Source organism: Tursiops truncatus, chromosome 2 (genome assembly GCF_011762595.2).
Source record: "Tursiops truncatus isolate mTurTru1 chromosome 2, mTurTru1.mat.Y, whole genome shotgun sequence".
NCBI lineage: Eukaryota > Metazoa > Chordata > Mammalia > Artiodactyla > Delphinidae > Tursiops > Tursiops truncatus.
The window spans coordinates 160954909-160981660 of record NC_047035.1 but is presented as its reverse complement, the minus strand read 5'-3'; the positions used below and the strand labels follow the sequence as shown (position 1 = coordinate 160981660).

At 35.7% G+C, this 26752-nt stretch overlaps 1 protein-coding gene across 1 annotated transcript in view; it reads right to left on the bottom strand.

The window, feature by feature from the left end:
• MALRD1 (MAM and LDL receptor class A domain containing 1) overlaps positions 1-26752 on the bottom strand; it is a 661524-nt gene that overhangs the window by 242621 nt on the left and 392151 nt on the right. Inside the window, exon 29 of the mRNA XM_019933374.2 lies at positions 26405-26562. Coding sequence (XP_019788933.2) covers positions 26405-26562 — 158 coding nt within the window. The remainder of the gene's footprint in view (positions 1-26404; positions 26563-26752) is intronic.

The following is a 26752-nucleotide window of genomic DNA, read 5'->3' as shown; positions in this document are numbered from 1 at the left end:
AGTACAGAAGGAAGGAGGATTACAATCCAGAACATACGCAGATGCTAACTGGAGAGGAACTGTATGAGTAGGGATGTCAAAGTTGGTCAGTGCCAACGGCTCAGAGTAATATGCGAGCTTTACAGGTTTGAATTTTTTTTTTTTTTCAGCTGGGAATGAGGAACTGCTGAATATATATGAGCAAATGAGAACACTTAGCATTTACATCAATGACGTTTAAGCTGGGAGTGGATATCAGGATGTCCCTGTGGCAGCCAGCCTCCAAAATGACCCCACTCTCTATCCTCTTGTATTTCCTGAGTTCTAGCCTGACAGACCTTTGTGTAGCCCCCTCTCACACTGAAGAGTGCTGGCCTATATAACCATGGGTAATTGTGGAAATGACAGTGTGTGACTTCTGAGACTAGGTTGTAAAGACATTGTGACTCCTGTCTTGTTCCCTTAGGCAAATTAGTTGACTATAACCAGTGCTATCTTAGAAACATAGTTTGTTTACAGCCAGAAACAAGCCACAAAACATCCCTTACTTAGATTACATCATTTTTCCTTAAAAACCCCCTTTCATTTAGTAAGTGAATATTTGAGTACCTCTCTTTATCAAGCCCAATTCCTGATGCTTGGGATCCATCTGTGAACAAAATAGACGAAAGTCCCTCACTACTTCCAAACAAAGTTTACTGTCCAGAGATCACAAAGACCATGAGCACACCCTTTCCTATTGGCAGTATTACATAGCCAGGGTTTTTCTGCTTCTTAAAATTCTTAAACTATCCCCATAAAACATGAAAACTAAACTAGGATATTTTTAATAAATACTTCTGTGAAAGCCTACAGAAATTATCCATTCTCTAGGATCTATTTCTTAATTAAAACAAAAAATACCCTACCATTAACATGGTCTGGTAATTTGTGTATGTCCTATTAAAAAAAAAATCCTGCTTCCTTGTCTGGTCTACATGTAGAAATGGCATTTTGATTGCCATTTATCATGTTTAAATATGCTAATTAACTTAATTAGCCTGAAGACAGTGTAATAATACATTATTTATGAAAATACAAATCATCTTTAACAGATTCTCAATTAGAGGGATTATATCTTTGAATTATTGATTTTACCTAATAACTCAGAAGGGGAATCCCAATATCATTAATTATTTTTTTTGAAAAGTTTATTTAACCAACCTTCATTTAAATGAATACAAATCTTATACAGATCTGAAGGTATGATCAATGCCCAAACAGAAGAATCCTCTTACGGCTGTGTCGTATTAGGATATGTGTTTAGCTGGCTGGCAGTATGTGGGTGGCTGTTGAGGTTCTTATCACGCCCACCCAAGTTCCCCATACCCTGCCCGTTTCCTGGTGGGCATCTATTAATTTTAGCTCTTTGACTCAAAAGACACGTGAACCACCCTTCATGCCCACAATACCTGATTTAGAAGTCTCCTTCTCATTCCAATCTACTTCTTTGGTTTTGAAGATATGATGCTATTTTTGGTAAGAGTCCATAGTGTCCCATGACCAATTCCTTATTCCTAGAGCATGTCTCTAGAATCTCCATAACGGCTTAGGTCCTATGGTTTAGTTTAAACCTCTGGGGTGGAGGAACCTCAACATGGGACTGGAAAGTGCCAGCAGTCTGAGTTTCTTCTAGAGGGTTACCTGCCTCAGGGAGGGACACCGTGTGAAGACCTGGGACTCAGCTCAGAATCATCCGGCTAAAAACTGAGGTCTGGCCAGAGACACAAAATAAAACAAAGAATACGTAAATGAAAAATGAGAATACTGATGTGTCAGGAAGGATCTACCACTGAGGGAGAAAATAAAAAAAACTTAAGGAAAATACAGAAAAGTAAGGTAGAGAAAATCAATCCAAGGGAGAATAAAGAAGGAATTTTTAATTATGAAGGATTAGGGGAGGCGGTTAGTTAGAAAAGTTTGGTGTTTTCAAATAAAAATGTTTCCTTCAATTAAAATTCAAATAAATAAAATGAACCTAATTGTTGGTGTGGGCAATATACCAATACCAAGCGGAAAAAAATGAAAAGTGTTGAAATACAATTAAATAAACAGAAAAGTACAATAAATATTCAAGGACTTTGAGATTGCTCATGAGTTCCCTTTAGTCTCCACATCTCTCCATCTACTTTATCACTCCCAAAATAAATTTAATTTTCCTCACATGTCAACATTCAAAAGTAAATCTAATAATTAGTGATGTTGAGCATCTTTTCATGTGCCTCTTGGCCATCTGTATGTCTTCTTTGGTGAAATGTCTATTTAGGTCTTCCGCCCATTTTTTAATTGAGTTGTTTGCTTTTTTGATACTGAGCCCCATGAGTTTGTACATTTTGGAGATTAATCTTTTGTCCCTTGTTTCATGTGCAAATGTTCTCTCCCATTCTGAGGGTTGTCTTTTCGTCTTGTTTATGGTTTCCTTTGCTGTGCAAAAGCTTTTAAGTTTAATTAGGTCTCATTTGTTTATTTTTGTTGTTATTTTCATTAATCCAGGAGGTGGGTCAAAAAAAATCTTGCTGTGGTTTATGTCAAAGAGTGTTTTTCCTATGTTTTCCTCTAAGAGTTTTATAGTGTCTGGCCTTACATTTAGGTCTTTAACCCGTTTGGAGTTTATTTTTGTGTATGGTGTTAGGACACGGGATGGGGGAAGGGGAAGCTGGGGTGAAGTAAGAGTAGTAATGACATAAATACACTACCAAATGTAAAATAGATAGCTAGTGGGAAGCAGCAGCATAGCACAGGGAGGTCAGCTCGGCGCTTTGCAACGACTTAGAGGGGTGAGGTAGAGAGAGTTGGAGAGAGGATCAGGAGGGAGGGGATATGGGGATATATGTATGCGTATGGCTGATTCACTCTGTTGTACAACAGAAACTTAGCACAGCATTGTGAAGCAATTATACTCCAATAAAGATATATATATATATATATATATATATATATATATAAAGTAAATCTAAAAACTCATCTTATTCAGGGCATGTTTTCCACTTGGTTTAGTTATCTCTAACTCAACACATTTAAAAATCATTGTATCCACCAAAGATTATTCTGACTGCCCCATGTGCTTAATTATATTTTTGGCATTAATTATATTTTTGGCATTTAAAAGAAAAAAAGATGTTTTCTCTACCTATTATTATTATTATTATTATTATTTTGCGGTACACGGGCCTCTCACGTTGCGGAGCACAGGCTCCGGACGCGCAGGCTCAGCAGCCATGGCTCACGGGCCCAGCCTCTCCGTGGCATGTGGGATCTTCCCGGACCGGGACACGAACCCGTGTCCCCTGCATCGGCAGGCGGACTCTCAACCACTGCGCCACCAGGGAAGCCGTATACCTATTATTTTAATTTCAGATGTAGAGCCATATTATGGTTTCAATAGGGTTTTACAGACTAGTTTCTGAAACAAACCATGATTTACAATATTGTTTCTACAGAAAAATGTGTTGCAAGTCCCAACCAGTGGATTTACTGATGATATTTTGGAAAATAAATCATTCACACATTTGAGGCTGCCTAAGAACAATATGAGGTCTGAAGTATTTGGCCTGTAGTAAAGTATTATAGCGCATCAAGATACTCCCTGCATTTTTCATATTTATATAGAAAACTATGCCATGTATAAGTTTTCCAAGCAATTTCGTAAGACCCCGATTGTCCAAAAAAATTGCTAGGGCTTCCCTGGTGGCGCAGTGGTTGACAGTCCGCCTGCCGATGGAGGGGACACGGGTTCGTGCCCCTGTCTGGGAAGATCCCACATGCCGCGGAGCGGCTGAGCCCATGAGCCATGGCCGCTGAGCCTGCGCGTCCGGAGCCTGTGCTCTGCAACGGGAGAGGCCACAACAGTGAGAGTGCCGCGTACCGCAAAAAAAAGAGAAAGAAACAAAATTGCTAGCCTACAGAATTCTTGGGGGGAAGAGGTGACTCAGAGGACGCTGGTTACAATACTGATTATCAATAGCTATCATTAAGTCCTTACACTTGCCCTATATACTGAAATGTAATCATTACATCCTTTCCCAGAACTTTAATATATTTCTGAGAGTAACTACCAAATTTTCACTTCCAACTCCAACATCTTTTGGCCACACGTACATAATTCAAATTACAAGCTGTGTGTCATGTAAACACTAAAACACAACCTAACACTAATTCATCAGCTTCGTCCCCCACACTAGGTTGATCTTCCTGATTTCTCTATTCTTCCTACTTATAATTTTTTACCCTAATCACTCACACTAAAAGTTAGGATTATTATACCTCTCTTTACCTGGCTTCCCAATTTCAATTCACAAACCACTTAGTTGACAATGCGTTTTCAAAAATGTACCCTATGGTTTCCATCCTATTTGTGACAAAATGGTTTATCAATTATTTCTTTATGACAGTTTTAAATTACACCTGAATGGATTTTACTCTTTCCCCCCTTATAGTGCATCCCATGTGTTAACCATGCAATAACCTGCTGGAAAAGGAGTAGAGATAATTTATCCAGGAGTCTAATTACTGAACACAGTATGCCATCATACAAAACTCTGCATGGTCTAGAACTAGGAGACCTTCACTGAAAAAAACTACTAAACGATGTACCACATTTAAAAGGAAATTGAACTCAGAGGGAAGGAGTTAGGAGCAATGATGGGGAAAGAAACTGGTAAACACACTATTTAAAAAAAAACTCGCTGGCTATGTAGTGGGGGTAGAAAAACAAGGAGAAAATAGAGAAAAATAATCTGGTAGATGGGTGGAAAAGGGTGGGGATATACATTAATGTTTCCTAACATTCTGATATTTTTCATGATTAAAAGAGAAATAGTCAAATTAAATTGTGTCCACTAAATAAACAGATATTTAACATATAATTTTCAAAGCACAGGTCAAAAATTGCAAACAAGAGAATCTCTCAAAAGCAATCTAATAGAAAGCAGGAAATTGGCAAAAGAAGCCCAGGGCAAGCATAGGAACTGAGAATTATTATTGAAGTATTTTTTTTGTGCTTTCTCTGAGAACATAAATCTATCAGTGTCTCAGACCTAAATCTGTAGTGTTGCGAAACAATAAAAAGTTAAAGCCATTTGACAAAATGTCAGTGTAAAATTATTAATAGGCCCCAAATTTCAAAACTATCTAGTAGTAGTTCATCGTTATCACGGGCTATGAAGTCAGAGAGACTTAAAAATTTTAAGCTTACGTTCCTCATTTGTAACATGGATAACTGTTTCATAATACTTTTAAGGGAATTATAGTACATCATGTATTGATATATGGTGTGCCTGCACATAGAACGTACTCCAAAATTGATGTTTATTATCACTTTTTTTCCCAAAGGTTTCAATCCATCTATAGGAGTTCAATTTATAGGAATAAAATTATCTTCTAAAATACATCATACAAGAATGACATTTTTTCCCTGTAAAATGAAATCTTTGATCTACATAGTAATAACTTTTAATTTACTCAATGCATTAAGTATCTATACTTAACATTACTATGAGAGAGAATAAATAATACACAAATCATGGATTTCCCTCAACAATGAGTAGGATTTTCATGGGAAAAATGGCAAGAGATTACTATTTTTATTGGTAAAAAGAACATGATAATTCTCTGGCTTTCTAGTGTCTGACCCATCCTCCTCATGGCTCATTTTCCTACATTGATTTGTGAGTTCATTTCATTAGGCTGTGTGTTTAGATTCTGAATGTGTTCCTATGGGGCTTTAAGTTCAACCCTACAGGTTCCAGTTGTCCTACATTTATTTTAATGCTAATTTCTTAGCTTAGCATGTCTCCATCATGCAGATAGTATACACTGGGATTTCTCATTGAAGCATTTTACAAATCGGGGTTTTCAAGTTATTTCAGAGACTTTTTAGCCCCACAAAAGACTCCTGAAAAATGGCAAACTTCCCTGTTGCTTTTCTTTGCTGGTTGACAGAGTTTTTCTAGTACTGTTTTTATTAATTATTGATTCAATTTATGCAGGGTAATTTATGTGAACCCAAACCCACTTGCCCTTCTTTAAAAGAGTAGATTCCATTCTAAGCTTTTTCTAAGACAGTCAGATATTATGCAATTTACTTACGCAATGATCAATATGAAGTAAAGAGATCTGAGAACGTGTGTGTACCGTTCTCCCACAGAGCTCATACTTTCTTTCAAATTCTTTAATATAGTTTTATAATTAAATAGCAAAATTTTCTCATACCAAACTCCAAATCACTGTTATGCTTAGAGAAGCCTAGGAAAGTACTTAGTGTCTCTTGGTTGTCTGCCTGCTAGTTGTTGAGTGAAGGCTGTGTGTGGAATTCATAAATCTCTACATCCTACAAACTGAGAGACAGCCTCATGTGATGGTTAAGAGCTTGAGTCCTCAAGCTGGACTGTCTAGATGTACACTCCAGCTCAGCCTCTTCCTCAATTTAGCAAGTTAATGAGTACTCTGTAATGTAGTTAACCCATCTTAAGAAGAGTATTACAGTAACACCCTTTTCATCGAGTTAGTGTAAAGAATAAATGAGATAATGCATTTAGTTTAAAAGGTGCTTAGTTAATAGGAAGAGAATAAGAATAGCTACCATTCATTGCTCCATTAAGCACACATTTATGCCTATTACCTGTTAGGTGGGGTTTGGATAATACTGGTATTAGAGAACCCTAGGTAAATGCTAGCAGCTGCTGCAGCTACCAGTTTTCAGAATTATCTATTCACAAACCTAAATATTTTAAATTATGATCTTCACATCTTAGCTGAAAAGGGTAAGATGATGGAGTCTAAACAATATCTCCCTATAACTCTGAATTTGATACATTCAGGGCTGGTCCCTACATCATGGTAGACAATTGCTACAGCGTACTTTAAAAACATCCTTCTTCCACTCACTGTTGCCTAAGAGGGTGACCCAATATTCAACTTCTTTCAACCCCAAAACTGTCCACCATCATACCATACTAAATCATGTACTCATTGACAATACTTTCCTGAAAATCAAATTGTAGCACATTTACCAAAAACGTCCAACTGAGAGACAGTTAATGAAACTAACCTGGAAAAAAACCTTTATGGTCAAATAACATCAAGAGAGACTATGTTGCTAGGAAACATTGACACCAAGAAGGTTCCTTCTTTAATGTTCTTTTACCAAAGTTCAATTTTTGATAGAGTGGTTGTTCAGGTCTGTAACCTCTGAGCTATCACACAAGTTAAATGGAATTCTTAGAATAATAAATTAATGATCAATTTGCTGCTATCATGTAACATTTATTCCCAGCTATGGCTGGTTTAAAACAGGTCCTCACTAAACACTGGAAGGAAGGAAGGAAGGAAGGAAGGAGGGAAGGAAGGAAGGAAGGAAGGAAGGAAGGAAGGAAAGGGAGGGAAAGGACGGAAGACAGTTCACTAACTTCTATTTCCACTCTCCGCTCTCCCTGCTTTTACCACCAAGGTTATTTCCTGAAGTGTACAATGTTCACACTTAACTGAGAGATTTAATTTAGACTTCCAGAGGTCAAGAGCCAGGCTTGTACTACGCAATTCTTTTGATTTGAAATGCCTGACTACAGCTTCATCCCAAATGCAAATTTTAAAGTAGTGAGAAGAGTGTCTGTTTCCTAGACTTGACATTCACAAGGACTGCTTCAAGGTTCATTTAGAGTGATTTGAAATGAGGTTAAAAAAAATATAAACTAAACTTGGGTACAAAGTATCAAAAACTATTTACCCAACATTACTAATTTTTTAGAGAAATGAAAATCAAAACTACAATGAGGTATCATCTCATAACAGTCAGAATGGCCATCATCAAAAAGTCTACAAATAATAAATGCTGGAGAGGGTGTGGAGAAAAATGAACCCTCCTACACTGTGGGTGGGAATGTAAATTGGTGCAGCCACTGTGGAAAACAGTATGGGGGTTCCTTTAAAAAACTAAAAATAGAACTATCATATGATCCTGCAATCCCACTCCTGGGCATATATCCAGAGAAAACCATAATTTGAAAAGATAAATGCACCTTAATGTTCATTGCAGCACTATTTACAATAGCCAAGACATGGAAGCAACCTAAATGTCCATCGACAGATGAATAAAGAAGATGTAATAGGTACACATGATGGAATATTACTCAGTCATAAAAAATAAACAAATGAAATAATGCCATTTGCAGCAACATGGATGGACCTAGAGATTATCATACTAAGTGAAGTCAGAGAAAGACAAATATCATATGATATCACTTATATGTGGCATCTAAAAAAAAATGATACAAATGAACTTATTTACAAAACAGAAGCAGACTCACAGACAAAGAAAACAAATTTATGGTTACCAAAGGGAAAAGGTGGTGGGGAGGGATAAATTAGGAACTTGGAAGTAACACATATACTCTACTATATATAAAATAGATAATCAACAAAGACCTACTACATAGCACAGGGAACTATACTCAATATTCCGTAATAACCTGTATGGGAAAAGAATCTGAAAAAGAATATATATATGCATACATATATGTAGCTGAATCACTTTGCTGTACACCTGAATCTAACAACATTGTTAATCAACTGTACTTCAATAGAAAAACTAATTAATTAAAAAGAAATATTTACCATACTATCAGCTAAAATCTAAAACCCAACATGGGATAATATAGGCAATATGAAAAGCAAAATGTGTGAAAATAATACATTTGAAAATCAGGATTGCTAAAATAAGAGTAAAGTTGAACTGTAAGTAGCCACAAATATTATCTGTGTATTAATTTCAGAACATGGCTTATAACAGACACAGAGCAAGCTACCAATTAACCAAAATCTGGAACACCATAAACTAAGATTATTACAGTGTCCATTTGTGGTAATATAATGACCTACAGATTCCACAGAGCTAAATATAATGTCATGATTAAGAAGATGGAAATACTTTCACATTGTATAAATTGCAGAGAAAGTTTAGCTGTATATAAAATGAAACAAATCACCATTTGGATTTGAATCTAACATTTAATGATTATTTTAAATTAAACTTCTTATTCTGAGATAATTGTAGATTCACAGTTTTAAGAAATAATAGAGAGATACCCTTTGCTCAGTTCCCTCAGTGAAAACATCTTGTAAAACTCTAGTACAGTATCATCACCAGGATGCTGACATCGGTACACAACATTCTGTCACCACAAGGATCACTCCTATCCCTCACTGTCCTCTTGTAGCTGCACCCACTTCTCTCCTACCTCCATCCCCTCCTTAACTCTTAGCAAGTATGAATCTGTTCATTTTTTAATAAATTCATCATTTCAAAAATGTTATATAAATGGAATCATGTGGTCTACAAACTTTGGGGGTTATCTTCTTTCACTCAGCATAATTCTCTGGAGATAGATCCAGGTTCTTGCATATATCAATAATATGTTCTTTTATCACTGAGTCAGTATCCACGGATATACCATAGTTCATTTATCCACTCACCCACTGAAGGACATATGGGTTATTTCTAGTTTTTGGCTATGACAAATAATGCTGCTATAAACATTTGTGTACAAGTTTTTGTGGGAACATAAGTCTTCCTTTCTCAGGAAGGAACACCTGGGAGTTTAATGACTAGATCATATGGTAGTTGCATGCCTATTTTTTTTTAATTTGTTTAAGCCAAACTGTTTTCCAGAGTGGCTGTACCATTTTGTAGTCTCCTCAGGAACATATGAGTGACCTAGTATCTCTACATCCTTCTTAGACTTTGGTGTTGACAATTATTTATTTATTTTTATTTTAACCATTCTGATAGGTGTGTAGTGATATTTCATTGTGGATTTAACTTGCATTTCCCTAATAGCTAATAATGTTGAAAACCCTTTCATAATTTTTTTGTCATCTATTATAGTCTCTTTAGTGAAATGTCTCTTCATGTCTTTTGCCCGTTATCTAATTAAATTGTTTATTTTGTTTGTTAATGTATTTCACTAATTCATGATTTTCATTGTTTGAACATACCACATGTTATTTGACGGAGTCTATATATGCATTAGGAGGATAGCATATGTGTGATTCCTTGAAAAGACTCAAAGGAGGGTCAAAACTGAAGTGAAGGAGCAAAGATGGGAACTAGAACGTGCTGAAGGAAGAGCATGTGTGAAAATTTGATATTTGCTTTTCCTTTTGTGCTATGGGAATAGTCGACTGACATTTGGGTCAGTCCTAGCTTAGAGCTTTTATAAACTCTCTGCTTTGAATTCTTTTCATGACTCTTGGACACACAAGCAATTATTTCTCTAGAGAATATACAAACAAGAAACAGAGCTGGATAATGGGATATATGCCATCTCAATTTTACTTACTATTGCAGTTATTTTCCAAAATTGTTATACCAATTTACACTCCTACCGAGAATATACAAACATTTCATTGCTTGTTCTACTTTCTTGGCAACACTTGGTATTGCCTTTTAAATTTCTGCTCAGCAATTGCATACAGGTACTAGCTGCTTGTGTTTTGATTTGCATTATCCTGATTACTACAGTGGGGGAGCATCTCTTCATATGTTTAGTGGCCATCTGTACCTTCTCTTAGGTGGAATACCTACTTATGTCTTTTGCCCATTGGCTATGCTTTAGCAATCTGCAGGAATTCTTTCCTTATTTATAGAGGAAATAGGGTAAGTTGGTTTAAAGTACAGATTCTGGATCTTAAAGCTTGAGACTTAATCCAGGCTTATGTCCAGCCAGGTTTTAGAATGGATGGGGGTACAATCAAGACCAGAGGTGGAGGAGTTAGCCTTCATCAGCTAAGAGAGATCCCACCTCATTTAAAATAGGAAGAAAAGTTGTACATTTATTTGGAGAAAGAAGGTGGACACAAGGGTTATACATAGAAAACTAAAAAAAAAATATAAAATCATATTAATTATTAGATTATCCTCCTCATATTCAGTGCTTTATTTGATAACCGGTACTCTGATAACAAAGTGTGGGCACTGGATTTTTCCTCCGTACAGAACTACTGAATGAGTTGTCTATGGCACTACATCATGTTAACACACTTCTATCTGTGAGATATGGTGATTATTTGAACATCTGTCATGTGGGAGATGGGGAATCATGTTTTTCTAATGGACTATGTTGGCATATCTCAATGCCCTTCCTTTACTTTAAAAATGAATATCTTGGGGCTTCCCTGGTGGTGCAGTGGTTGAGAATCTGCCTGCTAATGCAGGAGACACGGGTTCGAGCCCTGGTCTGGGAGGATCCCACATGCCGCAGAGCAACTAGGCCCGTGAGCCGCAACTACTGAGCCTGCGCGTCTGGAGCCTGTGCTCCGCAACAAGAGAGGCCGTGATAGTGAGAGGCCCGCGCACCGCAATGAAGAGTGGCCCCTGCTTGACGCAACTAGAGAAAGCCCTCGCACAGAAATGAAGACCCAACACAGCAAAAATAAATAAATTAATTAAAAACCTATGCTTATCAATTCAAACGACAATGACATGAAATTAAAAAAACAAAACAAAACAACGAATATCTTAGTTTTACCTAGGTATGTATCTGTCATGAATAACCCACCTCATGACAACATTCTGCTTTTCTAAACATTATCTCCTAAATGACAGACATCCTTAGCCACGTTATGGGAAGCAAACAATAGCAGCCTGTGCTCTAAGCTTAACGCCTGATGGAATCTCATCATGGCTCAGCTATCAGTGAACACAGGCACAAAGTACTATGCATCCAAACAGACAATGTGTGAAAATAAACACAGGTAATGAATTCTGGCATCAAAGAGAAGGACACTTAAACGGAAATAATATGAAAGCTCCTGTTTAGACAAGTGACAGAACACATTTTTGGATGATACATATATTCATACAGTTTATTTTTAACAAAAGAACAAAAGTATATCTTCTAAATTTTACTTTTTTTCCCTTTCCTAAGCTCACTTTTCATTAGAAATTAATAGAAAAAAATGACCTAAAACTTGTTAAATGCTTTATAGTTTCCAAAGCACACTCTCACCTATTATTATTTGGGTTTGATGATCCTAAAACTGCTTTACCTCATATTATGACCATCATTTTATACATATACATATATATATATATATATATATATATATATATATATATGGTGGCTCATAGATGCAAAGTGATTTACCCAAGGTCATGAGTAATAAGTGGCACATCTGGGATTCAAATCTAAGTCTTTCTCTCTGGCTACATGTCCAGTAATCTTCTGACATATCCTGAAGCCCACTATGAAATTCTGTCAGTTAAATACCTCACACCTTGGGAGATGTGCTGATATAAGTTGTGGTGTCTTTTATCACTCTGGCAAAAAGGGGAAAAAATGCATCCAAAGTCAAGAACAACTGCTATGTTTAGGAGTGGTGTTATCTGAAACTGGCATCTCCCTATGCATTGGAGGGACAGATCATGTGATTCCTTGAAAGGCTCAAAGGAAGGTCAAAACTGAAGCAAAAAGAAAAAAAGAAAAAAAAAACTGAAGCAAAGGAGTAAGACGGAGAACTAATTTTGTTTCCCTTCTTACTTTCCAAAATACTCATTAGATCCAACCCTTCTGTAAAATCTATGACATACACCTAAGTCTTGTGTTGGTGGTTTTGTTTTCAATGAATGGATAAGATCAAAGGGGAATATGGTTTTCTATGTTTAGTGAAAACAGCAAGGTAATTGTAGCAGAGCATCAAGTCAGGGGTCTCAGAGTCCCAGACAGAAACTAGAACAGAATAATCAATGGCTGAAAACATTGTTGAGAGTTTCAGGTAAAAGTACACAATGCTGAGAAGCAGCTTCCTGGTAAGCAGTTCACTGGGGGATATAAAAATAAGCTCAAAAATATTAGATAATGGTTACCCCTCAAAGGGGAGATGGCCCTTCTTATGAACATAAATTTCCATAAAAGTAATGATTTTGTTCACACATCTCCTTCTACATTCTACTCGTAGTTCTTACTTCCTTCTTCAGATATAGCAAGGAAGATTTTTTTTTAAAGATTTTTTTGATGTGGACCATTTTTAAAGTCTTTATTGAATTTATTACAGTATTGCTTCTGTTTTTATATGTTTTGGTTTTTTGGCCACGAGGCATGTGGGATCTTAGCTCCCCAATCAGGGATCAAACCTGCACCTCTTGCTTTGGAAGGCGAAGTCTTAACCACTGGACCACCAAGGAAGTCCCAAGGAAGATGTTTTAAGTATTCTTGCCAAATTCAGAAATATTAAGAAAATTAAAGTAATGTCAATACATGCAAAAGACTACCAATGCCTCATTTCCAATCTCTTCTCAGAAATTAAACTTTTGCAAGATTTTTTTGTTGTCATTATGACATTCCTGCTGAATAAAATGCTAATTATTTTCATGAATACATACATAGACTTTTTATACACATAGATATATTCATAGGCCATTACAAGGAAAAAATTAGTAAGTTTCTTTCTCTTCTCTGTGTATAGAATTTCATGTATTTTCAAACAATTATCATATGTGAGACGGTACAGATGGCTGAATTGAGTACTGTGCCTTGTATAATGATTCTGATCCTAGTGATTCACTTGGAAGTTTCTAAATTTAACAGAACTTTTCAAAAGTGCTGACTTAAAAAAAGTTAATACACATTATGTGTGTGCAAAAATATAATACGGAGCTATCACTTCCCCCCCGAGACCTAGGAAAACAAAGTGAACCTATAGTCATCCATCAGTCATTCAAAACCATGCACTGCCATTTATTTGGCTCTAGGTCACTGCCCAGCTATGCTTGCATTTATAAAATTTTCTTAGAAATTTAATAGTATCTAAGCTACTCAGAAAAATACTATATGTTTGGGGCTAGAAAGTTTGGAGGAAAAAAATGGGAGATTTTCAAGAAAGCAGGATATCTCAGAAACTTCTAATGTGAAATAGAAAATACCACATCTTAGCTACAAATACATTATCTGGAAAAAAATTATCTGGAGCTCCAGATCAACAGTGTGCCTTCAACCATTTTATAAAGTATAAAAATATTTTTCAAGTACTGAGGTATCTGAAATATTGTATGAGTTTTTGCAAGTGATGTTTATTGCTGTGTGGATAGAGTAGTAATAAAAAAGCATAAATGCACTATAAAATAACTACTAACTGTATATCTGTAAAAATAAAACTGTTCACAATCTTTCCTCATCTAAGTAAACAAAGTAAATTGCAAAAAAAAAAAAAAAATTTTCAACTATATGTCCCCATCATATTTTGTGCTCAAATGTAGAAAGAAAATGAAAAAGAAAAATATGTCCTTTAATTTTGACTATTTCTTTTTCTTAATTTATCTTCTGTTTAGACATCTTTAGGAAAAAAAAAAACTTTAAAAAGAAAAAAATTGCTTGGCAAAAACTTAGCTTGTTTAGTGCCATTTGAAGTATTATTTTCTGCTTTTCAATATATGTATGTTCCCATATGTGTGTTTCTGTATGTTTTTTGACTACAAAGAAAAATTAGCTCCAATTTTAATGAAGCTCAGAAAGTTATTATTTTCATCCTAACATAACTTTTCTCAAAAATAATTTAAATATCCCCCCCTTCAAAATTGAGTCCTCCTCTAAACTAAATAATTTTCTCACCATTCTGTCATAATTCAGAAGACATATGCATCTCTAACTTTGGTGAGATTTTATTTGCTGCATGACCCCAGTGAAGTCAAAAAGAGTCAAGTTAACTCATTAAAAATATGACTGCTAAAAGTCCTTAGGGCTCATGAATGCTGATGAAAAGAAATCCACAAATTCACAGAAAATATTATTTCACCCTTCCCTTTGACCTCAAGTCTCTATGTCACTTCAATTGCTAACACTCAGAATAATGATCCCTCAGCTCGTAATACTGAAGAGGTATATGCTCTCTTGCCACCAGAAGGTTAGCATAAAAGAGGACAAAGCAATGTACAATGACCATCTGTAGGATGCAGTAAATGGCGCATCTTGAATTGAAAATAATATTGATCTGTATCTGTAATCCGCAACAGTCTTCAGTGACTCAGTCATGGAAATGTGCATGTTAAAGTCTTAATATATGACTATATGATACAGGAAATAAAATGTTAAATTCTTGATCCATAAAGTAAATCCATAAATAAATGGTCTAATTCATAAAAAGAACAGTAATTCAGTCCATGCTTATCTTTCTATTTTTCCATTCTTGAGAGAATGACATCAACCACAAGATGATACAGGATTTTAAATTAGGACCACAAAGGTAGTTGTTTTGTAAAGAATAAAGACTCAGTCTAGACTGCATAGACAATTCCATCTTTATGTCTCACCCCAAATATTCCCCCAGATCTTCCATTTTGTAAATTCCTTTTATTATATCCTTACATATTGTTCTCCTTGTTTATATTTAAGTTCACTGAGATATTGGAAATCTGTCTTATTTATTCTAACAGGTACTTTATGTGCCTAAAACGAACTATTTATTATGGAGGAAACAAAAACAAATTGTACTTGTATCCTACCTTCAAGATAGTGGTAGAAAATGACAAGGGCCAGAAGAATGTAGAAAAAGTCATAGATTTTTAAAAGTTATGGATAATGAAAAGGCATGGATAAGAGCATAGAAGATAAATGTGAATGGATAACATGTGGCACTATTTACTGGATGAGAAATATTTTAAGGGAAAAATTAAGTTTAGCAATGGTGTTAAAAGTTGGAAAGCTTGCCCTTACAAATGATGCAGAATCATGTCCCTCACAAAAGAAGGAGGGTTCCCAGAACACCACAAATGGGACTTGCAGAGAGGCGTGTAGGAGGGTATAACATACATTTTTTAATGGGGTTAAAAATTAGTTCTTGGGGAGTAAAATCTTAGACATTATAATGGTGTGTGGCCTTCCAAAGTTCAATGTTACCCAGAAAAATTTTATTCTTCAATATTTAATTAATCTTGTTGGGGTTTTTTAATATCACATGAGCAGCACTGATAGGGAAAATTACATAAAATGTATGCAAGGCGAGTGCTACAAAATGCTGGTGAATAGATGGTTCTGACTGGAGAACCTTCTCTTGATTGATTGTTCAATCTTACGGTCATATCATGAGAAGTAACCACTGTGGGCCTATTGGCTGCCATTGACTGTTTTGTCAAGGCTGTTTATGTTTAACCTAAGTGATTTCGTATATAACTTGGGCTATAAGAACTAAATGAAGAATTTATATATTTTTAATTTAAATCTACAAAAGCTATTCAACCCATCATGTCAATTGCTGAAAAGAAAATAATGTCAACCACGCTTGAATGAATATCTAGCAGCTAAGCTGAAATGTGTTTTCTCATTCAAGCAGAAGTTAAAGTTAAGTTCATTAAAAATAATCTTTAAGAATTTGATTTTTCAATTGATTTTCTTCTGCTGTTCAAAAAGCAGTTTGGGATTATTTTAAATTTGATTAACGCTATGACTAGTGTTTATACAAATTGCTAATCTGCATTTATAATTTGGAACATTATTTAATATAAATGTATTACAAGTTACTCAATAAATATGGTTATAAAGTTAAAGATAATAAAAAGTCAGAAATGACTGAAAATGACAAACACAGTAAATGTAAGCAATACTGTATTAAGTAACAAAAATAACTTCATAGTACCAGATAAACAAATGTATGCTGTAAACTTTAAAGGGTCAAATAAATGCTTACTTTATTATTATCATTAATATTATATCTTTAATCACTACCTGATAATTGGTAAATTCGGGATCCACTGAAAACATCTTAGACTTCTCTACCTTTATGCATTCTTTCATTTGAAATATTCTCCCTTCTTTCCTCTATTTATCCAAATTCTTCTTACCTTTCAAGATCCAGTTCAAATTTCTCTTATTTCCTCTAAACACTTTCATTCCACAAATATTTTAATAGCTTTTGAATTCCTAGAATATTGGATGGTTTGTTCTCTATAGTCGGCATTTAATTATATATGGAAATCCTGTACGTTCACTCATTCATTTCAAACACCTATTATACGCTATACACGAGGCCCTATGCTACATGCTACAGATAAGACAGGAAACAAGGCAGGTACAGTCTCTGTACCATGAAAGCTCCCTAGCCATCAGACAACAGAGCTCTACACGTAGACAGTCAAGATGCAGTGTGGTGGGGTCATGAGACGTAGACTCAGTGGTATGGGAACACATACCACTCATCTAGGACCCACCCTGTGGACCTCAGAGAGCTTCCTGTTCCAGGAATATGGCACAGCAAGTCATAAGTCATCCTCTCAGAAAGAGGACAACTTCAAAAGAGGGTAATTAAATATCAAAGAACATTCAGTTTTGGTGGGAGAGCTCCAACTGTTTCTGATAGACTGAGTACCACACTGCTGCTTTTTGCCAACAGTTAAGTCCACTCTAAACTCACAAGCTCCATGAGCACAAGGCATGTATATTCAGTAGAAGTTCACGGAAGATTGATTTGAATGCATGAACGGAAGCAAGGGGTGAAAAGAGTTGGGATTGAGCTTGCAAAGAAAAGTTGTAGTCCTAAACTAGGAATACTGTTGATTAGCAGTAAACAGTCTAAGTTAGTACACAGTACATCCAAACTGCCCAGCTTTTCTTTATTTACATCTCTCACATAATGGGATCCACAGAGGTAGGATCACAGCAGAATCTGCTACACTGCTTTGTTGGCACAATTTACAGATTATTAGAAAATATTCCTGACTTCTTTAGAAGACGTGGAGAGATGCACCCATCTGGAAAAAGTAAATTAAATATTTCTTCATTGTTAAAAATAGGTTTTAAACATTTGTTGTAACTAAAATTCACCAGAGATTACAGATAGGAATGTGTTACCTATTCATCTCCTATAGAGATAAGATTGCCAACGTTATTCGGATTTTCACGTTCAGTTTGATATGAATCATAGGGTTTTTCTCTACTCCAATTCTGTGATCTATAATTGGTAAAACATATCACCAACCTTGTAGCAGCCTCTGAGTCAGGCGTGTGACTCAGTTACAGCAGTCAGCCCACAGATAAGCAATTCTAACCAATTTTAGTCGAAACGTGTGTCGCAAACTCCAAAGGAAATTAACTGAGCAGGCGTTAAAAATTAATTGATGAGAACTTACGAGTTCCAGAAAGAGTTACTCTCATGTGCTGAAGACTATTTTAATTTTTCAGGCACTGTCCTCACTCCCCCAAATGAAATAAAATGAAAAGGAATGTTTTGCCATGGTAAACTGGTTTTAAACAGTTAAGATGCAAATATTATCGGGAAGTAAGCAAAAGTTGAAAGGAAATTAACCTGCCCTCGGGATTCCTACGTAGGGCAGTCCATATACAACAATCGCACCTATGAAGTTTCTGTCGGCAGATAAGGAGTAAGCAAGTGAAGCTACTGGCCAATTATACCTTAAAATTAATTTAAAAATTAAAGTTAAATTTAAAAATGAGGTAAGTTACAATATTGTTTTTCTTCCCTTTCTTCTCCCAGATCTTATATTACACAGAAAGTCAATAGCATGACTACTTAACGACATTTGAAAAGACACTCCTGAATCTGGGTGACAAATCTCGCAATATTTTAATCCATCAGCAGTCAGTTTGGAAGTTGCTGACTCTACCTGGCTGTGAGCCTGATAACCAGCGACTGAAACAGCTCTTTGCTGTGGCAGCACCTAAGCCCATTTAAAACTACCCTGCTCTGAACTTGGTTCAGATTGAATGTTATCTTCATTTTATGTTTATGTTTCAATGCCTTTATGTTTCAATTATTGGGAACTGCAGTTGCTTTCCCATGCAGAAAGCTCCTACTCAGATAAGGTATTTGATTATAAATGTTAACACTGAACATATAAGGTAGATACCCTTACAAAATAAAAAATTCTCAAGACCCCTTATATACAGAATATTGGTTTTCAAGAGGGTTGGAACATGGATGAGGGAAATACATCTTTATTTTTACTAACTTCAACTAAAATTTGGTATTTTCTTCAATCGTGAATACAGGCAACAAATCATAAGTATTAATAGTACCTGTGACTTTCTCACCAATAATAATAACAAATATTTTAATATCACTTTAAAGTGCCATGATTATCTCAAAAATATCACTTATGCTTATATCACCCTTTGAAATAGTAGCAGTTAGCTCATCCTCTGCTAGATTTTGTCATTTAACACAAGTTTACTAAGTCACCATTTTGGATTTAAAAAAATATTTTAATAATTAGTATTAATTTAACTTGTTTCTTTGTAATTCTAGTATTTTATGCATTATAACAGTACGCTGAGAAGTAATGCAGAAGTTCATCAGACTGCCAAAGAGGTCTGTAACACACACAAACACATACACAGACTATTGATTAAGAGCCCCTGATCTTGAAGATTTCTGCTTTTAATTTAGACGTCTCAGTTTTCAAAGAGGGAAAAATAGTTATCAAGTTTGATCTTACTAGAAGGCAGAGAGAAAGAGAGAGAGAGAGAGAGGGGAAGATTCTGAAAGAATAGATGGTTGCAAGTTTTAAAGATTTCGTGTTTGAATAAAAATTAAGAGCTTTCATCTAGCTAGTTTTGTTCTTATAAGACTCAAATTACATTGCTTCCAATTCATTCTTTCTTCACCAACATTAAAGTGTAACTATTAAACATGATTTTGAAATTTTTATTTTAGAATTTTTAGAATTTTTTAGAATTTTTTTTAGAATTTTATTTTAGAATTTATTTTTATTTTATTTTATTTAGATATGAGGTAGAGTGATTTAGATAAATACGGTTATTATTACTAGATGTTGACAAGCTGTTAAAAAACAAACAAATAAAACTACAGAAGCTGCTAAACACAAAGTAATCCCCTCCCCTCTCTAACATGTGTGGGGACAGGCCTGTGGATTTATTAATATGCAGAGATGGAAATCTCTAATTTGTATGATCTCAGAGCCACTGGAAAACTTTGATGAACAGTAATATATTTGCCTCCTGGGTATGAGAATGTTTTAAAATCTAACAGCAGAAGTTGAGTGCAGTGGTTTAGAGCATGGATTTTGGAGTTAGAATTGGCTTTAATCCTGAGAACACCACTTATTATTTATGTGACCTGGGTCTCAATTTCATGGTCTGTTACAGATTTACTCTGAAGATTAAGTGAATTAAGTGAATTACTATGTGTAAAAAAAGACTTAGCACATTGTATAGAAAAAAGAAATTGGCCACGATATGGAAGTAACCTAAGTGTCAATCGACAGATGAATGGATAAAGAAGATGTGGTGTGTGTATATATATATGTATATACACATACATATATATATATAAAGGAATATTACTCAGCCATTAATAAACACATGAAATTTTGCCATTTGCAACAACATGGACGGACATAGAGAATATTATGCTACGTGAAATAAGTTAGAGAAAGACAAATACTGTATGTTTTCACATATATGTGGAACCTGAAAAATAAAACAAAATGAATGAATATAAGAAAACAAAAACAGACTCATAGATACAGACAACAAACTGGTGGTTACCAGTGGGGAGAGGGGTGGGGAGAGGGGCAAGATAGAAGAAGGGATTAAGAGGTAAAAAGTACCAGGCATAAAATAAATGACATACATGGATGAAATGTACAGCATAGTGAAAATAACCAATATTTTATAATAGTTTTTAATGGAGTATAACCTATAAAAATATTGAATCACTCTGTTGTACACCTGAAACTTACATAACACTGTAAATCAACTATACTTCAATTAATAAAAAGAAATCAGTCAATAACTAGAGGCTTGTCACAAGAGCAGTAGCAGTAGTGGGAACAGAAAGGGAAGTGAAACAGCAGTAATAGTAGTGAGAACAATCTTTAGAGCTGACCCTATGAGTCTCTTGAAAAGTAAAACTCTGGGATCAATTTAAGTTGTTAGCATCTTAATAGAAATCTTAATAGAAGGGACTCCACTGGCTGCCTGTGAGTCATAGGGGGCAGCACTGGGAGGTAAAGGAAGAAGTGAGAAGTGAGAAGTTTAGAAAAATCTCACTTAGTCAAAAATAAACCTGAAATAAACATTGCCATGTTCTCTAAGGAACATTTATTTTACATAAATCATGGCATTGTGATCTTGTGACAACTAATTAATAAAACTCTGGGTGTGTTGATCTCTTGCAAGGCTATAGCTTGAAATGCAAAGATCAACTTTTCTCCCTTGATTTGGTCAAGGTCACTAATATAGTAGCGCCCAATCTACGCAGATTGAATTGTTAATGTGCTGAAACAATGCCAGAAAAGCAAATAAAGTTCTGGTACTAAAGTTTAGTTTAATGGATTTACAGCCCCCAATGCACGTGACAGTCTTTGAAAAATCGATTTTCTCTATCCAGCTTCCATGTATCCTCTCTATCCATATTCTCTACATCCTTTACTCTGAAATAATGAATAAAATCCCAACAATGTGACTAAAATAGCATCAGATATTCAGTAGGCCGAAGAGATCAAAAGATGCGTAAATATAAAAATCTGTCTGACATACTCTTAGGCACGTTAGTATTAGCAATTAGTTGTAAACCTTCTGTGGTGAGTGTGTGTGCCGGGGACAGGGTAGTGGTGGGTTAGGATGGATGGAGAATGCCCACTTTTTCCAGTTGACTCTTAAACCCAACTGATGCTCATTGTTTGCTAGGTTGAGGGTAAAACAGAACCAGAACTTCCAGGCTTCTAAGTAGGCAAAGGAATCTGGCCTTTCCTTTGTTGATCTGACATTTTCCACTGCCTATTGAACAAAATCTGTATTTCCATATTGAATATGATTTTTAGATAGAATTTCCAGGAAGTATGTAAGAGCTCTGAATTAGAAGTCAGAAAAATTGGATTTACATCTTAACTTTTTTCTTAAAATACCGTATGAGCTGGGACAAGAAATACAACCTCATAATCTTAATTCCTTCATCTGCAAAATGAAGAGTTTAAACATATTTCGAAGGACCCCACCAGCTCTAAAATTCTCTGAATCACTAAGCAAGATAAAGCAATAAGCTAATTTAATTACGTTCTTGCATCATAACTAGGTTGCTATAATCAGGAGGGCTCTCCTGAAATACATTATTTTTCTCCACTTCTGGCTTGAATATATTATGTTTTCTATCATGATGGCATAATGGATAGTCCTGAATGCCTTCAGTCAAATAGATTCAAATTCCCTACAGCACGTAGTCATCTTGATTAAAATATCAACAGTTTATCAAAGATGGAGTATTTCTAAAACACAATAATGCCCTTCAGGTAGCAGGTGTTCCTGCATTTTATTCACATGGCTAGTTGAAAAGATGCAAAGGTCTTTTGTTTCGTGATGAGACTAGATAGACTTTTTACCTATGAAAACACTTTATCAAACACAAGTAAATTTTAAAATTCCCCCAAAATTCTTTTTAGCATATTAAAATCAACATATTACTCATAATTAACCCCATCAGAAAACAAGTGACCAGAAAAATGTGTAAAATTAAATATAATTGTAAAAACAAGTTAATTTTTATGTGGAACTCTTACTCTACCCCTGAACATTTGTTTCATATTTTGTTTTAAATCTTAGATGGTTTGAAAAGTAATACATTTAAATGTAATGCAAAATTTAATACTGAATGTAAATGGTTAAATGGTAGGTAAAAATGATAGATGTTTTCAAGAACAAACATACTATTTTAAAAATGAATTATTACTACATTCAGAAAAAGATATGACCCATGTATTTTAATTTAGATGATCAACTTTCAATCTTCTCTCATAGAAAGACAGAAATCAGATTGTGTAACATTCTAATCTTAATTTTTATAATACCTGAGTTCAAGTCCTAGCTCATCCACTTACTTATAACCTTGGACTTCCTACTTAGCCCATCTGAGTTTTGACTGACTCACCCATTAAATGAACACAGTGGAATGGCAGGGATCACAAGCAATTCCCATGGACTAAATCCCACTTACAAAGTGGCTTGGTCCAAGCAGTGAGGGATAGCTAATAATCCTTCTACCTGGTAGACTCTTTGTTCTCATTAAAAAAAAAAAAAAGCAAACTATTGTTTTAAAAAAGTAATTTCTCTTGAAAAACTGTAGCTACTTCATTTTATTGTGTGTGCTTTACATTTATAACTGAAGCAGACTTCAAGGAAAGAAAAACATTAAGGTTCATTTCTCAATAAGATGCTCTTTCCATCTTCTCAGAATTCACCAATCACTTTAAGACACAAAGATTACATTTGATTTAATCACATCTCTTTAGTGAAAAGTCTTCACGTGACTGAAAGCAGGAAATATAGAAGGAAAATGTAATATAGACAATATGTAAAATAGTACTGCTCTTCACTGAGTGTTTCCTAAAGCAGTAGCTTTGCCTTGCTGGGGTTTCCCTGAATTCGCTCCTTTGTAACAGGATAGTTTAAGAATCACACATATCCATTATAGGAATTCTTATTCATTTTTCCCCTTAAAAAATGATTCTGTGCAATGAATATAGATCTCAGGAAAACAGAATCTCTATTTCATTATGAAGAGTAGAAAACTCAGTATTATCAGTGAGGAACACTGGGGAGAAGGGTGAGGGGTGAACACATAAGTTTGGGATGTAAACATACCTGGATTCAAACTCCCACCTGTCACTGACAGGCTATGTGGCTATAGGGTGGTTAGGTTCTTTCTAGGGGACCCTCTTCAGTAAAATGGGGCTCACTTTATTTACCTCAGAGGGTTGTGCTAAGAATTACATGAAATAGTGTGTGTGGGTAAATGTAACTCTCAGTATGTATTATTCTGGTTGTGATCTGTAATCGATACTGCCCTTTAAAACTAGATTGTCATTAAATTATCGGTCAGTGGTTACATGCCTTTTGCATCTGATTGCATGTATATATTTCAGACCTAGGTTTCAGATTCTCCAGATTAGACTTTAATGTCATGCATAACAGCCATTCCTGCACAAGGATTAACTCAAACAAGGGGTGTCCTGAGCCCAGCACTGGGCTCTGGGAGGGAACTACTCCCCTCTTGCAATCCCTTCATCCAGCAGTCCCTTCTCTGAAGAGCTGAGAGACATAAGGACTAAAGCCTCAAGGCTTTGCCTTAAATATTTTATAATGTATCTATTGAAATAGAATAAATATAAATGAACACCCAGTGAGCAGGAAGAATTTCTGGAGTTGTGAGGGACGCTCAGAAAAAAAGGAATAATCATGGTGGGCAAAAGCGGTCAAGGAATGTTTTGTGAAAGGCTGAATCTACCAGACTGTGCTGGACTTGGGTATGGAGGGAAGAGGGGAACACAGAAGGAGGCATTCCTGAGGAAAGGCAGAGGAAACTGGGCCAGGGGCAACATATGTATAGATTGGGAACATTTTAAAAGATGAGGAATAAAGAAAGAAAGAAAAGGTAGCATCCCTGACCCTACTGTGCTTGCCATCTGGCTAGGACAATTTCCAACCAATGAGCAAGGTAAAAATCCAGCATGGTTCCACACAGAGAGAAGCCTAAGAAGTACTTTGTAATGATGATCAGAAATAGGTATTGTTAATTACCAAAAATGAAACAACTGACCTAAAATTCACGAATATAAAATCAATATATATTATGAAAGATTTCTCTCCTTTGTAATAAATGTCACTGAATAATAGGCATATATATATATATATATATATATATATATTTTTTTTTTTTTAATACGGTAGGAAAATGGGTCTCTAAAGATGCTGTTAAATGTCCATAGGAATCAACTGGAGGAAACACGGGAGCTCAACGTGACTTGATAGGAAGACTTATATCTCAAAATAGTTTAATTTTACATTTTATAGTAATATACTATAAGAGAGGAGAAATGTAAATACGAGTGAAACAAATAATAAAAGCAAAATCCAGTGTACCAAGTCCTTCACACGGTACTGTTGACAAAAGAGAAAAGAGGCTCAAAATGGGAGTCACTTGTGCTAAGCCCCATGACAGGAAACTAACACTTAACACTTAACCTAAGTGCAGTTTCAAGTTGCTTCAGGACTGTAGTCATAACCAGTCAGCACTAGGAAAGTAATCTGCCCAACAGAACCCTTCCATCCTCCTCAGAAGTGCAACCTTCCCTGAAGCAATGCATGTTTTGCTAGTAATTTCCTTTTTCTGCCCCCTTTCTGCCTTTAAAAACCTTTCCTTTTCCACAACTTGGCAGGGCTCCTTTCTATTTATTTGCTACATGGGATGCTGTCCAATTCATAAATCGTTCAATAAAGCAATTTGATCTTTAAATTTACTCAGTTGGATTTTTGTTATTGAGCAGTACAGACCATATAATCCAGTATCCCATTCAATAGAGTACTGGCAAAATACTCTTACAAGAACTTGAAGCCTTACATACATTTCAGTAAGTTTTCATATTTAAATATAAGAATAAATCACTGTGGTACTGCTGCATGTATTTTATTAGGCAGGCTTTTCTGCATTATTATGGAAGAGTCCTAAAACATAAAGTTAACTCAGGTTTTAGATAAAACATGAACTATGCAGCATTAGCTATTCACATATATGAGGCCTTTGGTATTCTGGTCAGGCATTTTCTATCAGTGTCAGGGCGCTTCACTGAAGCCCAGTGTGTGATAAAACAGCAATGGCCTCTAGAGCATGGTTTTAGAGTAAGCTTCCTTGGAATTCTAACGAGATTCTTGAAATGAACACACGTGCGCGCGCACACACACACACACACACACACATACACACGCACACACCCACTTATCTCCTTTTTGCTGCTGTTGTAATTTGCCAAAGAGTAAAGGTATATGAACCATGTCTCATTAATATTAATGTATACTTTGGTATTTTGGTCCCTGAACACTGTCACTCTGTTAAATGAAATTAAAGCCCTGACAGAGACATCTAATTAACCCACAGTAAGAAAATGCATTACTGTGTCATAGTTAATAAGCAGTTCAATGTAATCATACCTTCCTCATTCTCCTGATCGGTTCTGTCCTTTGCACGGTGTGTGCTTAGAACCAGAATGTCTAATATTAATTCCCTTAATGATTGCTCATACATGAGTTTAAATGGATAGCTGCTGTCCTTTCAGATGTACAAATAATCTAGTTTCTTTTACTGAGAAGGACTGGGAAAGAAATACCTAAACTTGTGTGTCTTAGACTAATTGTTACCTTAAAAGGAGTCTCTGGGATTCAGTCATAACCACAGGGTACAACGCTGGGCTCAAAGCTGGTTCCCACGCCCAGTTTACCAAACTCCGCAGAGCATCTGAACCACAAGTAGCAGCTCCCTCTGATGGGAGGAGGCTTCCCAGGGCCAGGTAAGCAAAGTTGGGATAATCTCCTTTTGGCCATGTGCCGTCTCTAGGAAACTTCACTAAGCTCAGAGGCATTGCAGGAGAAGATCCTACCTTAATGAGGACCTGAATGGACCCTGTGGCTTTTGTGGATATAAAATACCAGAAGCTCATGGTGCAGGCAGCGCTGGCTTCTTGCCACAGACCACTCTTGAGGTGTGCTTCTTCGCCCCGAAGGCCCACCGGAGTAGCCTCCAGATACAAGAAGTGCCCTGGGAACAAGATGGGATTCAGATAACGCAAAACTGACATCGAGGGGATTATGTTAGCTTTTCCATCTTCGGGTTTTTAATTACATTTCTAGGATCTGAACTGCCAAAGGTATTTCTGCTTGAAAGAGAAAGGAAATCTAGTAGCGTTGCCTCTGGCTCACTGACAGAGCAATATCCAACTGTCTCTGTT